General features: G+C 35.8%; 1 protein-coding gene across 1 annotated transcript in view; it reads left to right on the forward strand.

The window, feature by feature from the left end:
* LOC150102834 (protein O-mannosyl-transferase Tmtc3-like) overlaps nucleotides 1–20,604 on the forward strand; it is a 325,416-nt gene that overhangs the window by 143,822 nt on the left and 160,990 nt on the right. The window contains exon 4 of the mRNA XM_090398748.1: nucleotides 14,844–14,925. Within this exon, the coding sequence (XP_090254874.1) occupies nucleotides 14,844–14,925 (82 nt within the window). The remainder of the gene's footprint in view (nucleotides 1–14,843; nucleotides 14,926–20,604) is intronic.

Consider the following 20,604-nt stretch of genomic DNA (forward strand, 5'->3'; position numbering starts at 1 on the left):
GACATTTGATAGCATTCTAGATGCCATAACATTGTTGGGCATGTTCAGGCGGCATGATCTCATGAACATCAAAGCTGGATAGCTGAGAGTGACAATCAGATAGGCTATAGCTAAGGTTAGTATTTTGATGGACCCGGTTGAGGGCAATTTCTGCTGATTCCACTATTCTTCTGTCCAGTTCATCGTAGTATTTAAAAATGTTTTCTGATTTGTTCCAGATCACTGGATAAATGACAGAATCTTCATCGTTAGGGCGAGCAGAGTTAAGAACGCGATTAAATAGTGCGCTGGCTCTAGTTCTGTCATACGTGAAGTATCTCACATGTTCTTCCGTACAAACACTCAAAGGATTTACAGTTGCATCAAAAACGATAAACTCGTGGATAATTTCCGTTTCCGTTTAGGTATACAGAGGAAGGAACGGAGTTTAGAAAGAAGAATAAAGTGCGATTTTAAATTTCTTGAGATTTTAGCTAACTTTGGTGAAACGGGGCTGATATACGGTAGAGATGTTCAATTCGGTAAGCAGGTGGATTAAAAAGTTGTTTTTGAATAGTCTCTTTAAGAAAGTTTTTCTGAAAGTTTGTAAGACGAAACTATAGTTCTTCGGTGATCTCTTCGTCTTCACTGAGGAGGGATTGAGCATGCTTATGTAATGCAGAAATGATGCCAAGCATTTGGAGCGGATAATGATGAGATTGGACACGAATGTATCTGCTGATATGAGTGGGTTTTCTATAAATAGAGATCTTCAGTTTATCTAACACACGAGTGAGTTTGATATTCACAGTAGTAGGAGTGTCAGTTTGAACAAGATCAAGAGCAAGATAAGATAAGGATTTATGCTGTGATTGGTCGGACACGTCAAACAAACTAAGAGTAGGGTAAATGGGGGGAAGTGACGTCAGTGTCATGGGTGTGTATTGTTATCAGATGTAGATAGATATAATTTGTTAGGTGTAAATAAGTGATGTCATTGAGTTGAAGTGGAAAGGGGACGCTATTCTCTCGTATGTGTGACTTCCTGTGTGTGCATGAGTTGTGTGAGTGTGTTTGTTTTCAGTGGTGGCTTATGGGTAATTGTTTTAGTGTGGAATGTTTAGAATTTCCGTGGGGGGGGACATCCGTCATTGACGTCATTTCGTGTATTTGGTTCGAGTGTGGAATTCTGGGTAATGGTTCACTTTTGGCATTGTGGGTGATGGTTAGAGATCAGATGAGGATAAGTGACGTCATTGAGCTGATGTTGGTTAGAGAAATTGCAAATATCGAATATTTGCAAATTCCCTGGGGACCCATCCGTCACTGATGTCATGTTGTGGCTTTGCTTTGAGTGTGGAATTGTGGGTAAAGGTTCGAGTGTGGAATTCTGACAAGATTGAGATGTTGATAAGATAAGAATTAGATAAGTGACGTCATGTTGTCTTTGGTTCGAGTGTAGAATTGTGAGTAATGGTCAGAGCGTGGAATTCTAGGGTGTAGCAGTATTTGTGAGTGAATTGAGATAAGTTTTTTGTTCGCATGTGGCATTATGGGTAATGATTAGAGATTGGAATTCTGGGAGTATATTTAGTCAAGTTTGGGGTCATAGGCTCCAGTGTGGAACTATGGGAAAATATTTGTCAATAGATAGCAGTAGACATTTTCTAAAATAATCAACTACTGGATATCAGTGGTGCCCCCTCACCTCCTCACACACACACACACACACACACACACACACACACACACACACACACACACACACACACACACACACACACACACACACACACACACACACACACACATTTGTTTTCCTTTCATGTTCACATTTTCTAAAATAATGAATTACTGGATATCAGTGGTGTTCATCCTCATCCCCTTCAAACACACACACACACACACATTTTCTTTCTTTCATATTTATCTTGTCAATAGATAGCAGTAGACTTTCTAAAATAATTAACTACTGGAAGACATTTTTTTTCTTTCATGTTCATATTTTCTAAAATAATTAATTATTGAAATCTCAGTTTTACTGCTTCTATGTCACGTTTAAGATCTTAAAAACTTCATTACTTTTCTAATTACATGTCAACTTTATTACAAATTCTAAGCAGAATAAATATTCTTAAATATGGAAAACACGTCAATGATACCTAAATTTGTTCATTTAAGTTTACAAATACACATTTATTTGACTTGAAATATTATTACAAGTATATTCACAACAAAACTTTAATCATGTAATTACCTAGAAATATTTCACGAGATTTGTCACTTTCGCCATTTTACTGAAGAAAGAAAAATATCAAAGGGTTTTGGGTTCGCTCATTTTTTTTTTTTTACTTTACGGGATACCCAAATCAGTACAGTACAGTATAGCACAACACACACAAGACTATCTGCAGCGTGAAAGAACGAATTGTAGTAAATAAACTGAAAATGCACTTGATTATTGTTCCTTATAGGTGTTTGTCCATTCCCTTAATATTGTAACATTCACAAACGTTTTTATCAATTCATAGAACTCCGAGCAATTCACAATTGAATTCAATTATTTGAAGAGACATTTTTTTTAATCTTTATTTTAATGGATTTCTATTTTGTTCATCCTTATTATGTTACGTACTTTTTTAACACAAATAAATAATTATTTATTATTATTCCAACTGAATATTAGGTCTGGTACTATAATTATCAACATAATTCCTGTTACAACTTCCAAAGATTATACTTTAGAACTGCCATTTTTCTTTAGCATTAGTAAGTTTTAACTAAAGGATATGAGACAAACAATGAGACAAATGATGTCACTTATCTCAAACTTATTTCTATCTTAGGGATGTCACTCAAACAATTTGAGTGATATCACTAACAGATATCTGCAAACGAAGAGATCACTCATCTCCCCTTGACTGAGCAGAATTCTTTTGGAGGAGAGAGGGTGAGTGAGATCATTGTAGGGAAAACTGTCATCACCCTCTCAACTACCCCATCACCCTTCACCTCGAAATGTTATATTTTTTTTCCATCCCAACAATTTCGGACATACAGTATGAGTGACAGAACTAGTCACATGCTCTTACATCAAAAACATTTTGAGCAAGTCGATGGTGTTTTCAAAAATAAAGAGAAGGTACATTTTCTTTTCACACAGTTATACACGATAAAAGTTTAAAATCATGTGGATGATATTTGAATCTTATTTCAAAACTTTATGACCCTACTATTCTACAGGCAGTACAAAAAGACAGAGCGAGCAAATAACGTAATTGTGGGTTTTTTAATGGATAAATTACAAAATGAATTAAATAGTGAAAATTTTGTTACTATATTAGAATATCCAACAAATTAGAATAGAAAAAAACTAAATACATTTGGAAGTTTGCAGACAAATCTTGTGAAATTTCTTGCACAAACTAATCAGACTCTTTTGAAATCCACTCAGTGAATTATTAGTCGTATTTGTTCATGCCAACCTTCAAATATTTTAAGAAACTGTCAACATTTTTTGGAAAAAAAATTCAGCTGGAGAAGTAGCTTGGAAGCACAACGAATCAGATGTAAAATTAATAGCCCAGAATTTTTAGTGCAGAAGATTAACATGAAAAGTATAGTGTCAGACCTAATGTGAGTTGAAACAATAATAACAATAATAAATAATTACTTTATTTGTGTTGGAAAAAAGTACTTAACATAATAAGGATAAATAATATAGAAAACCATTCGAGGCACAGAGATAAGCTTTGCCCTATGATGTTACAAAGTAAGATAAAATCACATCAACATCATATCCACCAGCATGCGAGAATATATCCATACATCATCTGTGCGAATGTTACATTTTTGAAGAAATGGTCAGGGTAAACAGTACTATAAGGATTAACAATAAAGTTACTTTTCAGTTACTGCAATTCATTCATACAGTGCAGCTATCATATTGTGTGGTGATGTTTTGTGTAAAAAAAAAACTCCCCACATAGCTCTAAAAGGATGGAAACCGATTATTATTTTGGAAGATAAGTACATTTGGATGTGTTTTATCCAGGAACACTTGGGAAAAGTTACGCCGGAAGTGGTCTGATATCCTCGCCTACTTGCAAAGAAGAGTTGACTGAGAATTGGACCACGGAGACTGTTATTCTCAAATGCCAAGATGGTGAACTAATGATCTATAATACAGGAGATGGTGAAAGTAAAGTTTTCTCTATTAGGTGTGAAGAAGCTGAGAGATTTTCACAAAAATGTACGGTACGACATTGATAATCATTTACTATTTTTGGAAACTGAATTACCATTTCATGCAGATAAAATGATAGCTGCTTTTGAGATGTTGTGTTACAGAAGGCTCTTGAGGATATCATATACTGAAATACCTACAAATGAATGTGTATTAGAAAAGATTAGTAGAACTTTAAACTCCTTAAGGATACTGATAGAAGAAAGTTAAAATATTTTGGAACACATTGAAAGGATGGAAGAAAGATTTCTTAGAACAGTAATAGAAGGTAAAGTTCCTGGATAAAGAGGAAGGGGTAGATGATCAATGAGATGTATGTGGATCGCGTGTGTGTGTGTGTGTGTATGCGTGCGTGCGTGTGTGTGTGTGTGTGTGTGTGTGTGTGTGTGTGTGTGTGTGTGTGTGTGTGTGTGTGTGTGTGTGTGTGTGTGTGTGTGTGTGTGTGTGTGTGTGTGTGTGTGGAGTGACTGATCTGCAGAGAGTTGAAGTCTTCAAAAAAGCAAACAACAGGACTACATGGCAAGAACTGGTGTGGCATCACCAAACATCGGAGTGGCCATATGGCATCTGTGGATGCCCAATGAATAGATAATGACCTGAATAATAATAAAGTTCGTTATTAATGAACTGTATTATTATCTGTTTCAAATAGCCCTTTCACAGCACACTTGCAAGAGGTTGCGATAATTGTTCTTCATTTGAAAAGATATAGGTTAATATCTTGTCAAGGATGGGAAGAATACGTGTTTTCAATCGAAAGTAAAATAGCCAATTTGGATTAGGAATGGTAGGAATTTTTTCATTCAGCAATTAAGGGTTTTCATTTTAGTAAACAATGAATCCTTGACTGATCATCCTTTCCGCATCCCATAACTAGTCTTTGAGGTGCAGGTGTCAGATAATAATAGTAAAACAGAAAAACTGGTTCTCAAATACACACAGTTAACATACCGTATACACTTGCTTCGACCGTAATTCAGGCCAGTGAGTGACAAGGACCTTTCCTGAACTTACTCGTAAAAAATATGATATGTGTCCCCTGAAAGATTAAGATCTTTAGATAAATCCAGCTTTCCTATCAGCAAAAGTACCAAACACAGTCAACAGAAACCTTTAAAGAAGGTGGAAGAACTCAATATAGGAAACATAATATAAATTCTGTTTCAGAATTGAGTAATTTGCTACTTGTAGTAAAATTAAGAAAACAGCTACATTTTACTTTAGAGTGGTATCAAGAAAATATGCACAAAAATCCTCAAACCGGTTACAAATGAGGTTAAATGTAAAGTGAATGAGCTATATGTAATCTGTCATTTATATGCTCTTTGTGAGATTTATCTAAATTTCTTAGGATTTTCAATTATGTAATACACGTTTGTGTGTATGAGAGAAAGCACTCAAATATATATGTATATATACGTATACATGTGTGTATATATATATATATATATATATATATATATATGTAGAAAGTATTTTACCTTGGGTATAATAAGCCTGGCTCCCACTGATGAGACCTCAATAAAGGTCGAAACCGGTCTGGGTAGTGGCCCCTTGCCTTTAATACATAGCGTCTTACATCTCCTCAAGGAGATGGGCTCTGCATTAAGGGTAAATATTAAGAATAGTGATCAGAGCTTATTCTACCTTTACCATGAGTATCCTTGACTTACACTACTTTGAGGGTCAGCTAGACTTGCAATATGTGCAGGCGCAAACTTGACTTATTTGTCTGTTTGCTTACTTGGGAAATGGAGTAAAACCAGGTTTAAAATAACTTGGCATCTTTAACATATATATGATGATGATGATGATGATGATGATGATGAGCCTACTTTTTCTACCCACCACAATGGCTAGAAATTTGTATTTATATACAAATACACTTAGTATGTGTATATCTGTATATAAATATGCATATATACACATACATGTGTATATATATATATATATGTGTGTGTGTGTGTGTGTGTGTCTATTTGTGCATATATATGTATATATTAATCTTGGGGGGGGGCGAGTTGAGTAGACGATTTGAGAATGTACACTACGCATTGCATATGACCTATGACTGAGCATCTTCAGTGATCACCAATACATGATACTCGTGATCTCCAATGGCCCGGCTTGGGCAAATGAAGTAAACGTCCGTCTCCCGAGTACCATCCCAGCTGGTAAGACTAGCTTCAGTTAATCTTAACTTTAGCATAAGGTAATTAATCTTATGTTTAAATATATACGCTATCTACTAATAATTGTCCGGACACTTTAGCAATTTACAATTGATAACAGCAGAAACTTAATATCGGGTATGTCTACGATTCGCTTTCATTACCTTCTGCACCCTTTGAGGGAATCTTATCACTAATGTGCGGCAGACATTAGGTGGGATTTGTCTCCATTCCGCGATCAAAACAACACTGAGTTCAGCAACAGATGGAGGAAGTGCTGCTCTGCGTCTAAATCGCGATTCCAATTCGTCCCACAGGTGTTCGATGTGGTTGAGGTCAGGACTCTTCACAGGCCAGGGCAATCATTTATCACCCATCTCTTCATACCATTCCATAACAGCTGCTGCTGCTTTGTGGCTTGCAGCATTGTCTTCTCGATAGTAACACGGGTCCGTTCCATAAAAACTCCACAGTGTAGGCAGCACCTGATTATCCAGAATATCAAAGTAATATCTTCATGGAACCAAGGACAACGACCAGTGGTCCCACTCCAAACCAGCCGAATGCACCCCACACCATTACTCCTTCACACCAAACTTTACTGTGGGTACAACACACAGTGCGGTAACAAGCGTTCACCAGGCTGTCTCCACACCACGCCCTGCCATCCGACTGGAAACAGGTGGACCTTAATTCATCGCTGCCAGAGTACTATTTTCCATTGGTCAATTGTCCAATCACACGCTCTTTGCACCAGGCAAGATGAGTCGCCTTGTTCGTTGTTGTGATGTTCGGCTTGTGTGCAACTACATTTCTGTGGAAACCCAGTAAATAGCGTTCTTTTCGTATTGCATTAGTGCATAACACCATAGTTCAGGAAAACACCCACGGCAGGTAAACAACCAGGAAGGCTGCCCTGGTTGTTTACCTGCACTAGTGATGCCAGAGCGTCTCATGTTGTTGATCACATCGCCACCCGTTGATTTTGGATGCTACAGTTGAGCGGCAATTGCATTTATGGACATGCCACCAATGTGACAGCCCACGATGACACTTCTTTCGAAGTATCTGAGTTCAATTCGTGTTGCCATACCACTCTATTCAACTGCTACGATGAAATACTGCATACTACTATCTGTACACCGATTTTTATGTTACTAACAAACCTGGAATGTTGCATTACTTCAAATAAGTTATGGAACAATTAGTTGAGAAACCTGGTTTTGATTCAAACCTCCCAGGTCTTACCATCAAGGCTTTTTCGAAAGCAACTGAGTTATAAAGGGTAAAATTAAAGAATATTGCAAAACTATTATTATTATTATTATTATTATTATTATTATTATTATTATTATTATTATTACCATCTATTATCTTCCTGAGATAAGCTCTGCAAAGCTTCTAGGAAGAAAGCAGAAATGCCACCCAAAGAAACAAGTAAATATTATTAACGATTTAATAAAAAGTTAATTACTGTAAATTTAAATTAATCATTGTAGATATGTATGTGAAAAAGATCTAAAATACATTGTTAATATCATTAATTTATGAAATTTAAATTAGATATTTACGTAGCAGTCTGTACTGAATATTTGTAGTGAATAAAAATGTAATAATAGTACTTCAATTGTATACTTGTAAATACTCTGTATTTGTGAAGAGGGTAACAAACTGCCAAAAAAGTATTATTATTATTCTTATCAGATGGAGTCCATGAAGTTCATTGCGAGGAATCCCACTGTCAGACACAAAGTTCATCATAATGCGCTTTAAATGCATTCCCCATCTTCACTGTTATCGAACTCTTATGTACTGCATTCCAATTACTCTCCATGCAAAAAACCTGCTCTTCACCACTTCGCTAATATTCTCCTTATACAGCTTCCAGGGTAACCTGTTGTTCTCCTCCTTCCTTCCCCCATTATGTGAAAAGCCTCTTCCATATTAACCTGATAACAACTTCCTAGAAATCCTTGTATGTCCCAATCCTTCCTCCTCGCCCTTCACTCCCTGAAAATTGCATTTCTTCAATCTTTCTTCTTTTCTTCAATATGTCTGGTCCAGAGACCAGAAACCATCTTAGTCAGGCATATCTGGACTCTTTCCAATATCCCGTCATCCTTTTGAAACCAAACAAACCAAATCTGCATACACTAATTCATATGCGGCCTGATCAAATCTTTATAGAATGGAACCATAAAATCCTTATTTCTACACATTAGTATCCTCCTCATCATTCTGATAATCCACTGTGCTGTCCAATTTTAGCAATGTGTCCCAGAAAATTTAGGTTGATGTCCGTCATCTCCTACACCTCTTTTCAGATATTCCCACTAATACTATACTCTTCATCCCATCTTTGCTTCCCAAAATTTAAACCTTACACTTTGCAACACTGGACTAGCAATCCCAGTTACTCGGCCATTCATCCGTTGCAGTCAAGTCATCACTCAAAGCCACAACAATAGCTCTACTGCTTAAAGTTTTCCCTCTCCCAACTTTATATCATTTGCAAACAACTACGCATCACCATTCATACGTCTCCCAATAGCATTAATATACAAGCTAAACAGCAACGTCCACAGTAGAAACTCTCGGGGAACATCACTAGTGACTTTTCTCTTCTAAGATATCTCACCTGCATACACAACTTACCAATACTTATCAGAGAACCAATCTTCAATCCAGCGCACTGATTCACTATCTTACTCCATCAGTCCCAATTTAGTTACCGTCTTTCACATGGCATTCTTTCAAAGGCATTGCAAAATCTACACATCCCACTCTGTATGCATCACCCTTATTCGATGCATTTGTCACCTTCTTAGAACTGGTAAGTAGATTGTTAAAACACGATCTTCTGTTAGGAAAATAAAGCTGATCATAAACGAGAATGCTGCCAGTGCTCCTGGAATCTCTAAAAGTCACACTCTTCGGATGATCAAATGTGATTCTTAATTGCAGAGAACTTGTTTCCACTAGTGGCGCACCCAGGGAGGGGGACAAGGGGCCCTGCCCCCCTCCCAATAAAAAGGAAAGATGTTTAGTCATCGGTCGTATGCGATGCATAGTGTGTATTCGCAAATCGCCTACTGAACTCTCCCCCCCCCCAAGATTAAATCCTGAATGCGCTACTGGTTTCCACTGCTCCAGAGTCCAATGCCAGCGAGTTTTACACTACTCTACCCGGCGCGGGCAGTTGCCTTTACTGATGTTAGCCTTGTTTGTGCCTCACGGCCATGGAAACCCATGTACTGTACTTCATCTCTCGACATCCCTACACTACAATTTTAAGTGGCCTACCAAATCGCGATTGTGCTACTGTTGCTCCTAGACGTTTCCATTTTACAATATCATCACTTAAAGTTCATCGCAGCTGGAGCTGGGCAGAAATTTCTCGAATTGAGTTACAAACATGCCATCTTATGATAGCGCCACGTCAAAGTCAGGAGCTCTTCAGTATGAACTATTTGACTGTTAATCTTTGTGTATGAAAATTGCAAGACAGTATGTTTTCTTTTACGCCTATATGATCATTTGGTGTATATAGCTAAATCCACTACTACAGAGGGGATATGCATATATTTTTGATCAGTAGTAAACAATACTAGCTTTATCCATACTGCAATGACAGAAAACAAAATACTAATATCAAAACACCCGTATTCCTTTATCGCTTTGCTAAAATGTTACTTTGATCCCAACTCTATCATAGTCATAACCACAAATCGTATAACATCAAACATCTAACTACAATATAACAATCGCTATAGAAATTTCCTCCAGAACTTCTACATTCCAGATATGATAAACAAACGTACTTTTGAAAACCGAAACGTTAAAAACGACAGTGTCCTAAAAAAATAACTTCATGTGCATATTGTGCAGGAGAAATACGTTCTACATGCCTTAGAGAATGATATGCACTACACCAATTTAGCTTTTCAGTCCAGTTATGACTCAACGCATCGTATTGTGTATGGGGGGGGGGTGAAAGGTGTATGTGTTTGTTTTTCTCATTATACTGCAGTAGTTTAGTATACACAAGACCTTCGCCAGATTAGATCGCGCCCTGAAGCAAACAATTAAATATTGCCCCTGATGGATTATAAGATAGAAATGTAAGAAAATCTTGAATTGCTATTTTGGTTTTATTACAAGAGAAACATTAATGCAAAACGATTACATAATAATATTAATTAAATGTGTGCTCTACGGAGATATCGCACAATAAAACTGTTTATAAGCTCTTCTCAATTTAAATTATAAGCAATGTCCGCCTCTATCGATATAGTTGCCAGACCAACCAATCTTTCTTGGGTCATTGCTGTTCGCAAATATTTTTTTTTTGTCAGTTTAAGCTTGGAAAAACGTCTTTATGCACTTGCTACGCTAACAGGAACTGTTAGCGTAGCGACGTCGGCTAGCGCAATATGGCTGAATGAGCACCCTTATTAAGCCGTGCCTTGAGGCAGGGTGCCTATATGCTACACCCTGTCGACGGTACTACGTATACAGTATATCTGATCTATTGTCACTCTGTTTTCTACACATCAACAAACCAATAAACAATAACTAGTGTCATTCTTAAACATAATAGTCGCTTCGAGGATGAAGAAGCTGATACATTACATCTCATACGGACGCAATATACGAGGGAAAAAAAGGAAAAAATCATGAAATGCAAGTACAGTATTGTAAACGTATAAAACATTAACAATACTTTACTGTAAAATTTGCAAAAAGATTTTAAATTTTAATTTCATTGCAGAATAAATTATTTTTTAGTTACATTTCTACCTCTTTTTGCACACCAGATAGTCATTCCCATAACTCCTAGGTTTTGGAAAGTGAAGTCTCTTCTAAAGAAAAGATCAACGAAGAAGAAGAATTCAACACAACATTAGTTGTTTTGAATTCTTTCTGTACAACAATTAGAAACATCCGTGCGCAAGTGGAAGGGATTTGAACCTACAGCCTATTGGTTGGAGTTAATACATTGTAACTCGGCCAAATGGCCGTTTGGTGTGGGGGGGGGGATTTATATCATGAATAGAATGCAACAAAATGTATTACATCTATTATTAAAGTCAGTGCTTTTGTTCTGGACTGAAACGGAATGTTTTAATTGTATATACGCAAATACCCTGCAGGATAACTCACTTTGTGGAACTTAAAAAATAACAATGATAACAACCAACTGAATTCTAAGTGTTATATTCAATCTCTCTCTCTCTCTCTCTCTCGTCTTGTTTCCATTTTTGGTAATCTACGACAGAATGAGCAACTTATCACGCAACTTTCTGTATAGAAATCTGTTTGTATATTAAGCTCTGCATCCAATAGCTTTAATAAATCATTATAATGACATTATCTTATCTTTGAATAAGAGTATTATGTGAATAAGAATCTATTCGGCTTAAACGCAAATTAAACTTAATGCATTTATGATTTTATTAGATTATGTAATAAATTACACTGCTATAAATCAGAGGATTCGTTGTGAATTAGTTTATTTATCGTAGCCATTGAGCTTATCAAACGATACGTAAATTTTTACTGGAAAGAACAAGAAATATACAAAAATTCTTTAGTTCAATTTTTATTTCTCTTTCTCAAAGAGAAGCTGTGAAACCTTTTGATAAAATAATTTGAGGAATACGGCAAGCTAAAGCAGGAACCAGTGAGAACGCAAAATATCAGCTCTGAAAAAACCTACTCAGTGTATCCACTTAAATGTTCATACGTTTTGAAACGTGAAAAGTTTCATAAAATTTGCACTGAAGTAGAGTCAGCAAACTCTGATGGCGCTCTGCATTCAAGATTAGTGAGGGATTTACATCGAATGAAATGAAGTAGCATCGAATTGGGAAAAATGAACTTTCATCTGTACATTAGCAGACAAAGCTAGACAGGAGAGTCGGAGTCTGATCAACCAAAGAAGGTATAGTTACATCTGAACTATCTCCAAAATCCCACTTAGAATAACGCACTCCCCCCCCCCCTTGGGCACAACTTTACACTCAAACCCAAAATTCTGAACAAATCAAATCCTGAACCAACACATTCGCTAACTTCAAACGAAAACTCCAATAATGTTTTCCAAAGTTAGCTCTCAAACTATCTTTACACTGTCCTAACACGCAATCTACACATTCGCGACGTTTCAGAAGGAGGGATCAGATGTACAGAACCTTTCGATTGTACAGTCAACTAAAAGAGAAAATAGACATCTTCTAATGGAATATGCAATACTCATAACTTGGCCAATTTACAGAGCAAATTTCCACACAGACCAGGAAGAACTGGACAGGAGAGCATCTAAATGGAACAAGATCATAAATAGCTCACATTGTAATGAATGAAACATGGGTGATATCAGATTAAAATTACAGAACTGATTGTAGTTAGAACTAAACTCTGACGACAGAACAGTAAGTACATATACGTATAAAACTTCTTCTGAGCGCTTTTAAACCTAAAAACAGATTGCTAAATAAATATCATTGAAAAGAACTTACTCTTCATACCATATAAACTCATAAATATTCATTACAAAATAAAGTAACGGAAGGGCCACGAAGAACCATCTCAGAGCACTTTACATATATTAAACAATCCATCAAGTAGCATCAAATTCTTTGGTCACCAAGACTTCTGCATCATTTCGAAGGAAACGGTTGACACAGACTACTGATGAATTACTAAAGATACGTAATGACAATAAACCGCAATACAAGAATCAGGAGACGTACGATATACATGATGACGATCAAGTAGTTATGGCCTTTCAACATCACAAGAAAAAACACATGCAGACTATTTGTAAGAAATTATGACTATATCGGAACATGAATGAAACGAGAGGTGAATATAATAAAAAGTATCTGGTAGCTAATTCTTTATACATCAAAGGAAAGAAACCCAAAAGACTTATGAACCAAAAGTAAACACGCAACACATTCAGAAACAAGCATGAAGCTCTTAAGACCTTCCTGCTTGAAGTTCTTAAGAGTAGTTCTTCATGTGGAAGAACTAAATCGAAATTTTGATAAACAATTCATCAGTGAAATTTACTACAGATGATTGCTATAAATAATAATCCAAACAAATCTTCCTATTATATGTTATTATGAGATACTATTGAAAATGATTAAATCAATAGCAGAGCATAACCAGAATTACCATGCAACAGTAAATGTTAAGCAAGAGATGAGTGAGCGCTTTCGTATTTCCAATGAAGTTCTTCAAAGAGACTCTTTAGCACTATAAATTTTATTATCCTGCCTAGCGTTTCGGGACTCACAAGAAAACGGCAGAGAATAACTCTTGAAAATTCGTCAAGGTAAATTCATATAAGCTGTCTCCGCTTTTGCAGATGACGCGTTAATCTATTCTAACATTCATACTTCAATAACTCATCCTTCCCCAAACCACCTAGATAATTAATGTAAAAATGCTACATGGACTGGGATGATAGTCAGCAGCAGCAGTAAAACGAATGTCCTAAAAACAGAATAGAAGGAAAATATAGCAAAATGAACATGCCTTTTGAGGAGATATAAGATTTTCAGTGTTGAATAAAGCAAAAAACCTTCACTTCCATTAAAGCCTAACTAATATCAGCAAATCTAACCTCATTACAACATACATTCAAATTCGTCTGAAAAACCAAGTCATGTTTAAGTATAGTTTCCAACATGTAACATCTCAATTCAATGCTCAGTTAATATCATCAAGTAACTTTGAGTTAACATGGCTTCGATCAGTATAAGGATACTCATGGGAAGATCATATTCCTAATACTCTCATTCTTGAAGAAATCCAGCAAATTCCTCTAACAGAAACAATTCAAACACGTCAGCTGAAATTGGTGGATCATCAACTTAGACCTATGTTCAACCCTCTCCTGTCTTCAGTGCTCTTCCTCTGTACAGTCCAACTAATGGACACAAAGAAGACGAACCCTGAGAAAACAGTTTTGATTAAACATAAGTAAAATACTTGCATTAATTATCTATCTTACATATTTTATTTATTATCTTACATATTTTATTTATTATCTTACATACCTTATTAACATATAGCTAAATACTCTCAAAAATCCAGCGTCATTTCTGCGCACTGAAGAAGACACTGGACTTTTTTTTTAAATGTTAGGTGGTAGTAAGGACAAGAAAATTCGGCTACACTTGGTATATTCTGTGCAGTATTTATTGGAGGAGATGCTACCGAAACCAAATTAGACCCAGACTTTTGTGGTTTGTGGGCTACAAGTCCTCTAACTACAATATTCTTGGTGTTGTAAAACTAAAATGATTAAAATTAACAGAAACGTTTTGTTAGAACACGTAAGATATCATCTCGATTTTTAGCAGATTGTATGACTTAAATTATACTTATTAATGAACTGCTACTGAAATATTTTTTGTATGTATTTAATCTAGGACATCATTAACGTTCCTTCCAGAGACATCAAGTTTTATAGCATCGTTACTTTTTGCTGTTCATCCGGTCCATACAGAAGCAGTAGGTATATCATAATACGTTATTATTATTATTATTATTATTCAAAATTGGCTCTTCATATTTATAGCAAACTAAACTGTCGCTTATTTCGATTTGTTTTTAATTCAAGAGAAATGAAATTTTACAGGACGTTATTATTTTCAACAGTTATTTTTGTCATTATTATAATCTTGTCCACTGTTTGAAAGCGCAGTTAGAATATTTGTAGCATTGAACACAAGGGAGGGGGGGGGAGACAGATCTGACGATGACGTGTATCGCTGCATGGTGATTAAAAAAAAAGGACATTACATTCGTAAAATTTTCCTGACTAGACTATGATACTGACAAAGAAAAAAATGGCAATGATAATCCTCAGAATGGAGAGGAAAAAACTGCCGCACGATTATCTACAGGTATTTGCAGGGAGACAGTACTCAGGATTTGGCTTTGAGATACTATGGCTAATTATTTAAATTCTTTATTCCAAATTCAGATAATCATTCAATTTTTAAAATGCTTTAATTTCATATGTGAATCTAAATTTACATTTTTAACCCGCACTGCTAATTTAATTTCATGCTCTGCTTTTGCCTTTCTTACCACACTAATTACTCTTCTGGCTTGTGTTTTGTACTGTTCATGCATCTGCGGGTCACCTTTCTCCTTGAATTCACTCCACACTTTTTCCTTTTTTTTTTTTTTTGCAGCTCCAGCTTAATGATGATGTTCATCCATTTTACTCACAGTTGATTTACTTTCCTGACTCTAGGTATGGAGTCTGCCATTACTTCCCTAAAAGAGTCCTTTATCACTTCCCATGTACTATCAATGACTATCAAAGTCCAGCCCTTGCAGTTTCACATGCCATGGTACTGTTCTAAGCAATCTCCTATGCTTGTCATACTTACCAATCCTGTAATTCCCCATATATCCCGTCTTAACTGAAAATTCCATACATTTAGCATATCAGAGTCATGATCACTCTCACTAAATGGTGACAACGTGGTCATATTGGTTATAGACAAATTCTCTGATTCCACTCCATCACATGCTGTCTCAGTTAATTATCCCTTAGTAACTGCGTAAATTCCATTTCTTTCCACCCATGTGTCCTTTTCTCCTTCCAATCTATGTTTCTATTGAAATCCCCCATAATAATAACACACCCTCATCACATTGAGTTATTTGCCGATGCATACTATCCCCATCATCCTTTCCATCTCTTGATCTATAGCAGCATCCAACTGCATATTTTGCATCCAACTAGCCTCTCTCTCTCTCTCTCTCTCTCACACACACACAACAGACAGCCTCAAATGTGCCATTTTCACTAGCCTGCAGTTGAACTTCTACTCTCTTTGATTGCAATTCATTAGCTATTAATAAGACTCCTCCTCCCCATTCGTTTCTCTCTATCCTCCCTGAAAACACCATACCCTTCACATTCCGTCCCACTAAACATATCATCTTCTGTCAGCCATTTCTCACGAATGCCAATAACCTTTGGCCAGATGACTTTATCAATGCCAAAACTTCTCCCTTCCTGTTCCGAATGCTCCTGGCATTAGTGTACATAAAGTGCCAAAACCGCTCAGACCCACTGCTATCATGCTGCTTTATATATACTGTATAAAGCAGCATGATAGCAGTGGGTCTGAGCACAGGGGGTGGACACTATCAGTAGCAGAAGATTTGTTGATATCTATGCTATTCAGAATTATTCGAATGCAATTTCCGAATTGCTGAGAGTTAGCCAGTGAACTAGCCTTAGTTTACAGAAAGTAACATGCCTTGGTCATCTGCATATGTTGATGAGGGGAAATCTTATTTCAGGAAGTCAGTTATAAATTTAGTTGATGTCACCCTTGTTGATTTGAATTTCAGAGAAATAACAGCAGGGAAGACCACAGGCCATCATCCATGACCACAGCATCATCCAAATAGTCTTTGCAAGGGACGATGAATTTCGACTGTCGTTTTGTCAGGAGTAAGATGTCTGCTCACTATGAATCAAATCGAGACATAGTTTAGATTTTGAGATAAGTGAAGTCATTTATCCGATGTAGAAGCGTGACGTCATTGGCACGTATCTACATCTGATAAATCTCATGGGTAATGCTTTGAGTACGGAATTCTGGGTGAGGCTCAGAGTATGGAATTCTGGGAATTGCCGCAGGAGAACCAGCTGTCTACGACATAACTTTGTGTCTTTGGTTCGAGTGTGAAATTCTGGGTATTTGTTAGAGTTTGGAAATCTGGGATGTGCCCTGGTGCATCAGCTGCCAACGACGTCAGGTGGGCCTTTGGTTCGAGTCTGGAATTCTATGTAATGGTTACAGATAAGTGACGTAATTTATCAGATGGAGATTAGTGACACCACTGTACTGAGGAATGATACATTATGGGTAAAGCTTTGCATATGGAATTCAGGGTAATGATTTGATTGGGATATTCTAGGACGTGCACTGATGGACTAAGCTGTCGATGACGTCATGCTGTCTTTTGGTTTGAGCATGGATTTCTAGGTAATCGTCAGAGTGTGGAATTTTGGGAAGTTCCTTGGTGAAACCATCTGTCAACGATGTAATGTGAGCCTTTGCCTTGAGTGCGGAATTCTGGGTGAGTATATTTGGTCATGTGCTAGAATCTTTAACTCGAGTATGAAATTACAGGAGAGAATATTTGTCGATAGATGGCAGCAATAATTTTCAAATAATTTAAGTGTGTGGTATTTCATCCCTAATTTAGATTATAGGAATTTTTAGTTTAGTGTCAAGAGATGTCACCACAAATCTTTTTTATATTCAAGTTTTTTGTCAATAAGTAGCAGTACACATTTTTCTAAAATAATTAATTACTGGCTTTCAGTGTTCCCCCCAAACACACTATTTTTTGTTTCTGTATTAATTTTACTACGATTTGGTAATTTTCAGTCTTAAATATTTTTGCATGCATAATTAAACAGAAATCTCTACGTTTCCAATAATCTTTTCATATATATAACTCATCCACACAGTTAGCCTAGTGGCTTTGTGCTTTGCAACCATATGCTGGGGAAGGAGTGTCCTAGGTTCGATTCCCGTCGACGACGTGAGGAACTTGATCTGCCATTGCCAAGTTAGACGGTCTTGGACATGGACAGCAAGGTTTTTTCTGCCGGTTTATCTGCGGTTTTTCACCCCGCAAGCAGGCAAACCTGACCCGTGAACACACAAGCTACAATCATAAAAAATACTGCAAGGAAGGCAATGGGAAAGCTGCAACTAGTAATCAGCTGCAACCCTCTCTGTGAGAGGAAGTCACAGGATCAAACCAGATCAGATATATCTCAACCAATATTTTGATCTGTGTTAAATATACTGCTTAAAGATTCCATGCATTCCTTTGTCACTAAATATACACCAGTGGGAATCGTATAGACATCATTTTATAGATTTTAAAAGTTGATTACTTTTTTCCTAAATAAATATTAACTACTTTCTTTTTACCATAACTAAACAGAATTGCATTAAGGGATAAAATTTTGGATATATATATCAACTTCTGAGCAGAATAACTCAGTAAACATTTCACTGTGACTTTAAAAATAGACATGGTGTAACTTAAATACAACGCCATAATTTGTTCATTTAAGTTTACAAATGCGCATTTTATTTTACTGAAACATTATTTATAAGTATATTCCCAGAAAATAATTCGAGCATGTAATTACCTAGAAATATTTCACAAGATTTAGTTTACATCTTTACATTTTTCAAAGTGTTCAATGAAGAAAATTGTTCGTTATTCGCTGTTTTTTTTTTTTTGGTAACAGTACATGAAAATACCTGTTCAGGCAAAAGAATCTTTAGATCCGAGAACATCGGAAGCACGGCTTCGTACATCTTATATTGTGTTAGCCTGGAAAGTACACAATGCCTGATTAAAGATTCCATGCATTCCTTTCTCACCAAAATAAACAAGCGGTCTACGTACAGTGTTCTTAAATGTCACAAAATAAAGAATCTTTATCAAACTAAACAAAGTTTGAACGTCTAATTTAACCATCGAAAAGTTGAGACGAATTGCTATTATCTGACTCATTATTCGGATAGCTGATAATTCAATTTCCCAGAACAGTAGATGGTTCGAGGTCGTACATTTTGTGTGAAAATCGCTCAGCTTCTTTGCAGCTGAAAGAGAACTTTACTAGGAACACAACATGACACAACACAAGATTATGTTGCAATGCAATGAAATGAAATGCACGTGAGTCTTCTCACTTATAGGTTAGTTTAGCGGGTCTATTTCTTTAAAATGTAAGCATTCGAACAGATGACATTGTGCGGATGTTTTCTCATGCTTCTCGATGTCACCTTGCTGTGATGCTACCCAACATTATGACATCATAGAGCAAATCTTATTCATATTTGTGCCCATATGGGAAATTTTTACTGTAGTAATATTAATGCATACTTTTTTATTATTTTTTAAACTAATCACATATTTTTGCGCATTAATATAAGCACGAAATCTTTGGTCACTAACATGTGTAATTACGCAGATCTATATCTTAACGTTTTGGACAACTAATATCGTTTAAATCAAGAACAGGTCTGCCTAATACTTTCGATGACATTATCGAATTTTCTCTACCATTGGCGAGTAATATTTGATGTTTGGATGTTGATTGTATTAACCAATCTCTTAGTTTTTCCCAGAGAAAGAAACCTAATGTCCCACTTCAGTTGGTGGTTGTATTTAATTAACCAAGAATTCTGATTTTTAACTTTTTTCAGGTAATTCATTCCATTTACAAGGTGGTTTTGTCAGAGTATATCTTACAATAATTATGAACTACAAATTTCTTTGGAAATAAAGTAGTCTTCACCATAAAGAAATTGAGCATCTATATTGCTAGTCATTTATGAAATTTCTTATGTTTTTCACTTGTATTCGAATGATTATCTATATTCTTCATCCTTATTATGTTTCATATTTTTTCCAATACAAATAAAGTTATTATTTTTTATTATTATTTCAATTGAATATTAGTCTGTTATTATAATTTCCATGTTAGATCCTATGTTACAACTTCAAACAATATCATTTAGACTACTGTATCTTATCGTATGGAATTATCAGTGTTTACTGAATGAATCACAAACACGAGATTGGATACTCATCTTTTCTTTCCTTGAGTTTGCACATTCTTGTTGGTAAAGACATTGTAATCCTTGTTTGTTTGGTTCTGTTAATTTCATTGTAGAGTGAAAAGATGGCACTACGGTTTGGTAATTTACAATCGTAGATATTTTTGGATACATAATCAAGCAGAAATCTTTATGTTTCGAATAACCTTTTATTATATATTAACTGATCATTGATATTGTAAGTGTAACTCTAATGATGGGTTAAATTGTCAGGATTAATATCCTGACACATGGGCTAATACATTGACATTTTTGCAACAGTTTATCCAGTAGGATTCATCACAGAGTGGTCTACTTTCGCGATTTTAAACTTAACAACAAGTGTCTGAAAGTAGAGTTACCATATTTCATGAAAGCAAAATACGACATCAATGTTGATCAAAAAAAAAAAAAACGTGTAAAGAAAAATTAAATGTTTATCTTCAAATAAACATTTTTCACTTTAATTTTCCTATTCATATTTTTCAGAGGAATGAACTTTCTTTAAAAAAGTTTGTCATTTTTA

Source organism: Typopeltis vanoorti, chromosome 10 (genome assembly GCF_054136105.1).
Source record: "Typopeltis vanoorti isolate ZY-2024b chromosome 10, IOZ_Tvanoo_1.0, whole genome shotgun sequence".
NCBI lineage: Eukaryota > Metazoa > Arthropoda > Arachnida > Uropygi > Thelyphonidae > Typopeltis > Typopeltis vanoorti.